Here is a 9,454-nt window from a genome sequence, read left to right as displayed (position 1 = left end):
TTTACAAAATTTTCAATGTGTTTTTTTTTTTTGGTCTTTCAAAAGTTTTTAAACTACTATTTTATTTTCCAATGCTATCAGGCCACGTAGTTGTAGATTCTTATGCCTATAAAGTCTCTTCTTCCAAGTCAAGTTGGGCTTGTTTGGTTGGGGCTCTGTTTTTTATTTCCTCGCTTGCCCCACTTAGAAAGTTTCTCTTTCTTCGGAGCCTGATAATTTTCTGATAATTAAAGATGTTAAATATTTACTCCTACTATCTCATTTTTTTTTCATCTTTGTTTTGAAATGTCCCATAATTATATTCTTTTTTTTAACATTTAATTTTTTTATACTTTAAAATTATATTTTAAATTTTTTAATTTTTTAATATTAAAAATTATGAATCTTTAATTTTATAAAAATTAAAATTTAATGTTAAATATATTAAAATTAAAATTTTTTCTTAAACACTATAAAAATAAATACATGACTAACATTTTAAAATGAAAAACGTATTTTCTAATACTATCAAGCCAGGTAATTGATAAAGTTCTTTTATATTTAAAGAGGTAAAAATTTGAATTTTAATAATTAAAATTAAAAATTAATATTTTTTAACAAATCACGTCATTGTTGAAAAAAAAACTCTAACCTGATCATTTTCTTTTCAACATCTTCATATAATCAAATTTTATATAGGCTCCAGATGAACTGAAGCCATAATGATTAATGAGAAGCAAAATCTCTAATAATTGGAGAATTTGATAATCATATGTAGAAATGAAGAAAATGTGTCAGTCCAATTCCACTAATAAATTTCAATTCTGACGACGAAGACATTCCTGCATTGCATAACTTTGCTTTCTCATTTCCCCAAACCTAACACTAGATATAGGTTTAACTGCTTAAGGCGGTGAAACGAGCGTAGCCGACAGAACAAGACATGCCACCCAAAACTATCCTTTTCCTTCTGTTTACATTTATAAATGTCTAAATCACTCTGACCCGGTCAAAATTGAAAATTGTCTCCTTTACCTTTTGTTTTTTCTAAACAACTAAATTGTAAAATAAAAAAAAAATAATTTTAACGTAACGCCCATTCCATTTGATTCGCTAAATCTTATTAATTTTTGAGAAAATATGAGTTCATGATAAAGGTGATTCTTTATATAATAAAAATATTTAATTTTTATATTTAATTTTTAAAATTTTAAATTATTTTATAAAATTATTTTATTATAATTTTTATTATGTATTCGCAATAGTATCAAAGATTATATTTTTATAAGTATAAACATAATCTTTGATTAAAACATATAAAATCAAAGATTACATTTTTGTAAGTATAAACATAATCTTTGATTAAAACATATAAAATCAAAGATTACATTTTTAATATATAATAAATCAAAAATTATTTTTTATATAAAAGAAGTGTTTATAACAAATATTATTTTTTTATGAAAATAAATGTAATATTTAAAAATAACTGATCACTATATTTTTTAATCAAATAATTACATGTAATTAAAGACAACGTTTTTGAAAAAAATTAATATTTAATTTTTATTAAAAATTATATATTTACATATAAAAATGTAGTCTTTAAACGTAGTTTTTGTTTAAAGACCACGTTTTTTACTTGATAAACTTAGTCTTTGAAAGTTGACGATGATGATGATGTGCCATCTAATCACAGTATCCAACAATATCACGCCTCATTAGTCTCTTCTTTGGACCCCATCTGACATCTATCATCAAGCATCATTGCTTCCTTCCATACACGTGGGCCATCCATGTTGCTCAACTTAAGAAATTTCATCCGTTCTTTTATGCCGTCATCTTGTATAGATATCATCCACGTTTTATTATTTAAAAAACGAGATTTTTCTTATTTTTAAAAGGTTATTTTTTATCACAAATATAATTTTTTAAAAAAAATATGTTTTTATGTAAAAAATATGATTTTTATTATTAAATATTATTTTTTTATATAAAATATTGTTAAAAGTATTATAAATATTATTTTATAATATTATATCAATTATTACGTTTTTAACATAAAATATATAGATGATATATTTATTTTATTTTATTATTATTTTAATTGATATATTACATTTTATATATAAAATAATAGAGTACTTTCCTTTATAAAAAAAATTCATGTCGGAATAGATCATTATGTATCATATAATTGCATTAATTTTTAAAGAAAAAATAAATTGAAAAAATTTATTATTGAGATTAAATGTAAGATAAAATTAATTTTTTTAAAATTTTAAAAAATTATAAAGAGAAATGAGTTTTTAATTTTTTAATATTTAGACATTATTGAAAATGTTAAAATACCTCTAAAAATCATACACCATGAATCAAATATGAAAATTACATTATGGAAAGCAAAGTTTTACAAATAATTTAACTTATCTCATAACCAAACACGCTCCAGGAAAGGTGTAAACACCATGTAACAATGGTTTAGATAGAAACTAAAACCGAACAAATAAAATTCACAGAGCCAATGTAGTAAAGCAATACTAAGGAACAAGAATATAATAAGACCATCCACAGGAACTAAAGTTAGACAAGGAAAGGTAGTGATAGTTTTTTTTAATAATTATACGAGTTAAAAATAGTTTATGTATGGGTAGAAATTTTCCTCAAAGTTAAATTCTTTAATATGTTTTCTTTAACTTTTGAAATGACTTAAATATAGGTAAAATCTAATTAAAAAAATTTTATTAATGAAAAGTTTTTTTAACATATAAAAAACTTGCCAAGGCCAATTAATATATATACTTTTAAAATAATTGCATAAATTCAATATAGAATCAATAAAATATCTTGAAAAATAAATTAAAATTTTTTGTTTTTTTTGCATTACAATATCACTACAATAAAAACTTCTTGAAAAATAAAAATTTTTATTAGCATATAGTTTATGTCTTTGTACTTTAAATGTTAATTAATAGGAGGTCGATCAAATCATGATCATAAAAATATTATTTTTCAATATTTTAACTATATATGACATTCACGTGCAACATAAACTAATTGTAATAAAAAATAAAAATTTAGATAATAAATTAAATTAAGCATACATATATTTTTTAATTTAGTCATATTATTATAAACATTGAATTGTACAAGTTCGACAAGTTTCCATGAATAAGGAAACACAAGATCTTGTATTTAATTTCAAAAGCCAAAGTTACTTTGAACTCTATGAACACAAGTTTAACCATATTGAAGGAAGGAAGTTGCTGAAAAAAATGAGAGAACCCTAAGAGATTCAAAGCCAATAGGAGAAAAAGGTGGAAGAAATTGTTGCTTAATTGCATCTCGTGATTCATCTGTTGGGAGTTTATGTCTTTTCAATTGATTCATTTTCTTTTGTTTTATTTCCTTGTTCATTGATAATTCAGCAAGAAAAGAAGTTGTTGTCATTCGAGTACTTGATTAAGGAAAAAAAAAAAAGAAAAGATGAGACAATTGGAGGAGTGAAAGAAATTGTTGCTTAATTGTATTCCGTCAATTTATGTCTTTTCAATTGAGTTTTATTTATTTATTTTGTCTTCGTTGGTATCCAATAAGAAAAAGAGGAAATTGTTTTTTGAGTGAATAATTAAATCAATTTTAAATCATTTACGGAGAGTAATTAAATTAGATATGATAGAACTTTTATTATTGTATTTTGCTTTTAAAAAATGAGGTAGAAAAAACTTTAACTATAGATAAAATAGTGGAGATATATCTTTGAAAGTGGTAAAAAGGATTCTCCCCTTTTTCATGTTTATCTTTAAATTAAAATATTAATGAGTTTTTATTATTAATAATATTAAACTTTTTTAACTAATATTTTTGAATTTATAATTATTGAAAATTAAATTTTAATAATTTAAAATAAGAATTCAATACTTTACCAAATTTATTGGTGTTAATAAATAAACTTTTATTAACTTATTCATTAAATAATATATTTTAAATTTACTTATTGCGATAACTCTTTTATAAACATTGAAAGTTGAGACATTAATTAATCTATCTTTAATCATAATTCTTTATTAAAATTAGAATTTAAAAAATTGAGTAATTGTTTATCGATTTTCATATCAATATAAAATCCATATGACAGTAAAATACTAGCAAATTGATTATACTCTTTTTATCATAAAGGTATTAAAGTTAGCATTATCGTTATATATTTTAAACCTCTAAGTAATACTAACAATTTTTAGATCTTAAATGTTGAGTATTGAAGCTTTTGTAAGAGAAATATGATTTTATAAATGTTTATATCAATAATTAAAAAAAAAGAAAAATAAATGATTAAAATGAAAGAATATAATATTACTGTAATTAAATAAGAAATTTGTTAAAGATTACTACAGCTCTGATACCACTTGTTACATCAAAAGCCCCAATCTAATTCATGTTAGCAAAAGTATAATTAAACAATTAATCAAACACATCAGAAATAATAATTTAACGTGGTTCAGTTTAATTGATCTACTTTTAAGGATGAGAAACAAGATCTACTAGTTATAGAGAATTACAAATATACATCAAAACGTATCAACCACTCAATAATCAATACTCATAGACCATTTCTATCTCTTTTAGTCCTATGAAGTATTTTCAATCCAAACAAACATATACTCATATGTACTATTTCAACAGAACTAAATATATACCTATATGCATCCATACATTATATCTATGTGGATCATCTCAGTCTTCTTTAGTCTACTCCCATGCACCTTACAAATATACACACTCATAAGATGTAAATCTCTAATAGTCTTATAAGGTGTCTATCCCATAAAACCCTACAACTCTCTTACATCATTTTTTCATAACTAACCCTACAGAGACTTCACCTATTTATAATCATACAAAATTACCGATTAAGAATCTCTATCATTTTAGAATTCTTCTTCTGCAAGTCTTCTTGTCCATCAATTAATATCTAATAAATCTTAAACAAATCTCTTATGAAATTTGAGTCATTATTCCTAACAATCTTCACTTTTACTTAAATTTCATCAATCATCTGTCTTCATGCTAGACATGTTTGACTGTACCTATAATGAAAATCTCACAATCATTTTCTCTTGTGCGCCTTTACACTTCATGCAAATCGATTTTCAAAACACAAACTCAAACTTCTTCATTGAATCGAGCTCTTTTAAGCTTGCATTTTCTCATGTCTCGAATCATGCTCTGATACCACTTGTTGAAAAATCACTACAACTTTTATATCACTTGTTAGGCCAAAAGCCTCAATCTAATTCACGTAAGTGAAAATATAATCAAATAATCAATCAAGCATACAAAAGATAACAATTTAACGTGATTTGGTCTAATTGACCTACGTCTACAGATGAAAAATAAGATCCACTAGTTGTAGAGAATTAAAAACATACATCAAAATATATCAACTACTTAACAATCGATAACTATAAACTCTTTCAATCTCTTATAGTCCTATGGAGTATTTTCAATCCAAATAAACACATATTCATGTGTATCCTTTCATCACAATCAAACACATACTCATAAGCACCCATACATCATACCTATGTGGACCATCTCAGTCTTCTTTAGTCTACTCTCATGCATCTTACAAACTTACACACTCATAAAAGATAAATCTTTAGTAGTCTTATGGGGTGTCTGTCTCATAAAACTCTACAACTTTGTTACATATTTTTCTCAAACCTAATCCTGCAAAGACTTCACTTATTTATAATCATACAAACTTACCTATTAAAAATTCTTATCCTTTTAAAATTTTTTTTTTGTAAATCAAACTTGTTTATTAAGAATCATTTTCCTTTTAGAATTTTTTTTTCTGCAAGTCTTCTTATTAATTAAGTAATATCTAACAAATCCTAAACAAATCTCTTATAGAATTTAAGTCATTATTCCTAACAATCTCACATTGACTCAAATTTTATTAATTATCTGTATTCATGCTAGATATGCTTGGCTCCACCTATAATGGAAGTCTCACAATCATTTTTTTTTGTATGCCTTTACACTTTATGCAAATCAATCTTCAAAACATGAACTCAAACTTATTCTTTAAATCGAGCTTCTTTAAGCTTGCCTTTTCCCGTGTTTCAAACCATGCTTTGATATCACTTGTTAGGAAATCACTATAGCTTTGATACCACTTGTTAGGCCAAAAGTCTCAATCTAATTTTCGTAAATTAAAGCATAATCAAACAATCAATCAAACACATAAAAGATAACAATTTAACATGGTTCAGGTCAACTGACCTACGTTCATGGATGAGCAATAGGATCCACTAGTTATAGAGAATTACAAATATACATCAAAATGTATCAACCACTCAACAATCAATACCCATAGAACCTCGTAATCTCTTCTAATCTTATGAAGTATTCTCAATCCAAACAAACACATTCCTATGTGCACCCTTTCAACACAACCAAATATATATCCATATGCACCTATACATCATACCTATGTAGACCATCTCAGTCTCCTCTAGTCTATTCTCATGCACCTTACAAACATACACACTCATAAAACGTAAATCTCCAGTGGTCTTATGAAGTGTCTATCCTATAAAATCTTATAACTCTCTTACATCTTTTTTTCATACCTAATCCTATAAAGACTTCACTTATATATAATTATATAAACTTGTATATTAAAAATCCCTCTACTTTTAAAATTTTTTTTCTGTAAGTCAAACTTGCATATTAAGAATTTATTTCCTTTTAAAATTTTTCTTTTGTAATTCTTCTTCTGTAATTCTTCTTGTCCATCAAATAATATCTAACAAATCTCAAATAAATTTTTTTATTAAATTTGAACCATTATTCCTATAAAAAATTTCATTTAACAAATTTTTAGTTACTTAAAATTTTTAGCACTTTTTCATAGAAAACCCACCATGAATTGATTTCTAAAATTAAATCATCAAACAGAGTAAAGAACTTTAATTATTTAAAATTAAATCAAACACACCGTAAATGAATAAGTGATCCTCTTAGTAGAACATATAATTAACGAATCTAAATGATATTTACTTAATATAATAATTATTTATATATTATACTTTACGTGAAAAAAAAGCACGTTAGGAAAGACTAGTTTTACTAAAAGAACAAATGATCATTTCAATTTTAAATTTTTATTCTTAATCGTTTGAATAAAATAACCATAATATATTTTTTTTCGTCAATTTGAACTCAACTAAATTAAAATAAATAAATAAACAAAAAATTAGTGAATTGATGAAGAAAATCTGAAAATTAATAGTAATTAATTCGATTAATAAAGCGTTTGACCAACACAATCATAGAACCACTTAACATAGAAAAGAACAAGATATCACAGTTCTAGTGTAGCTACAAGCTTTGAAGATGATAGTATATATGTACCTAGTATTCAACTATCCTTATTTTTTCTTTCACAGACAAAAAAAAAAAAAAAGAAAAGCAAATATTGGAGTACCAATTAAGGATAAAAGTGAAGGAAATCAAGCCATCTGGTATTTAATTAATTGTTGCCTAAAATCTAGTTTCAACTGGAAGAGGTGGAATGCTCTGTTCATGCCTGAAGAAGTTGTCTGGATCGACTTTAGTTTTCACCTTCACCAATCTGTTGAAGTTACCCTTGAAGTATCTGGTTCCCCAAACGCTGGCCTTGATGAAACTTGTTTTGATTTTTTTGTTCATGCCCAAATCAAGATCCCTGTAATTCACGTATGCAGCTCTTGGAAACTTTGAAACATAAGGCGTCATGTAACTGTATAGCCTTCGAATCCAATCGATATGCTTGGTTGCATTCTCATTCCCACCTTGCCATAGAGTCACATACTGTATTTTGAATTTGGTACCTTTTCGGTGAGGGAAAGGAATTTCTGATTCAGAAATCTTGCTCATCATTCCACCATAAGGGTTCCATATCATCAGTGGACTGTCTTCCTCCATTAGTCTTTTCCACAGCCCTTCAAGCGCCGTTACTGGTATGGCTGCTCTCACAAAGTCTGATTTGGCTTTAAAGTAGTTCTTGAACAAAGACTTACCCTGAAGTAGAATCTCAGGAGGTGTGTTACTTGGGTACCCAGCAATGTAAAGCACGGATTTGATCCAGCTAGTTTCAATACAGTCTTTTCGTGTCAAACCCAATTCAGGGAAGCTTTGTTCCATTACTTGGAGGAGCCTTTCAGCGTCACCAAGAAACAGAGCATTGTAGGATGTTGTCACTGTTTTCTCACCCTTTTTGCCTGCGTTTGCCACTTGAATAATGACTCTAATGAAAAGATCCTCATCAAGCTTGTCTGCAACCTTTTGCCAACTATAGAGGATCTTTGTAGCCTCTTGTTCTAGTGACTTGCTGACAGTGAAAACTGTCACGGTAGTTGGGACTGGAACCAGCTTTATCTTCCATTGAAGGATAATGCCAAAGCTTGCTCCTCCACCGCCTCTAATTGCCCAGAAAAGATCTTCGCCCATGGCTGCTCGGTCAAGAACTCTTCCATTGGCATCAACAATTCTAGCATCAATGACATTATCAGCGCCAAGGCCATATTTTCTCATCATGGAACCATATGCACCTCCTGTGATGTGCCCACCTATGCCTAGGCTAGTGCAAAGACCAGCGGGGAAGCCATGAGTCTTGCTCTTTTCAGCAATTCTATAATAAACTTCACCAACAGTGGCACCAGCTTCTACCCACGCACTGTTGTCCTCAATGTCAACTTTTATTGACCGAAGCTTGGAAAGGTCAACAATAATGAAAGGTGATTCAATTTCGGATACATAAGAGAGTCCTTCGTAGTCATGGCCTCCACTGCGGACTCTCAGGTGAATCCCAAGCTCCTTTGAACAAATGACAGCAGCTTGAACATGGGATTCATTCAAAGGTGTGATGATAAACTCAGGCTTTGGCGTGGAAGGCATCAGGTACCTGAGATTTTGTGCTGTGGATTGCAGGACAGAGGAAAATGAAGAATTGCTTGGGGTAAAAAAAGTGGTGGAGAGAGGAATGGCAAACTCGGAATTGGCGTTAAAGCATTGGATAAACTTTTCTTGAATGAAACTTGAAGACCTAGAGATGGAAGCTGTTGTTGAAGAAGATAGTAGGACTAAAAGTAATAAAAAAATGGAAAGGCACGAAAATGCCATTGTTTGCTACTCTTGTTCCCTAATTTGCTTCTGCTCGTGAGGCTTTGAGTAAGTTTTATAGATGAAGAACCCTATGTTTTAATGGAGCCAGACGTGTAATTGAGCTAATCGTAACGTCATAATCAGTTTCTGGTGAAATTAAGAACAATGGTCGGGACCATTAATTTTTAGTGCCAATTACTCGATGTAATTTCTGTTTGAGTACACTATATGTTTTGTGATGTATGGGACTTACAAAAATATCTAGTCCAAACCAAAAGTATGGCCTGGTGCAAATCCATGCGTAAAAGCTCAAACAACAAAA

The 9,454-nt window shown here is 27.9% G+C and overlaps 1 protein-coding gene across 1 annotated transcript; it reads right to left on the bottom strand.

Moving 5' to 3' along the window:
- Window positions 1-7,261: 7,261 nt before the first annotated feature.
- On the bottom strand, window positions 7,262-9,202 carry LOC111275407 (monolignol oxidoreductase AtBBE-like 13). The gene has a single exon (XM_022860779.2). It carries the CDS (start codon window positions 9,148-9,150, stop codon window positions 7,531-7,533), a length of 1,620 nt encoding a protein of 539 aa, XP_022716514.2. The 5' UTR covers window positions 9,151-9,202; the 3' UTR covers window positions 7,262-7,530.
- Between the last annotated feature and the right edge of the window lie 252 nt (window positions 9,203-9,454).

The sequence above is a fragment of the Durio zibethinus genome, chromosome 26 (assembly GCF_047325235.1).
Source record: "Durio zibethinus cultivar Kanyao isolate XHJ-2024 chromosome 26, ASM4732523v1, whole genome shotgun sequence".
Taxonomy (NCBI): Eukaryota; Viridiplantae; Streptophyta; class Magnoliopsida; order Malvales; family Malvaceae; genus Durio; species Durio zibethinus.
Note: the sequence above shows the minus strand (reverse complement) of the source record. Positions and strands in the feature narration are given on the sequence as shown.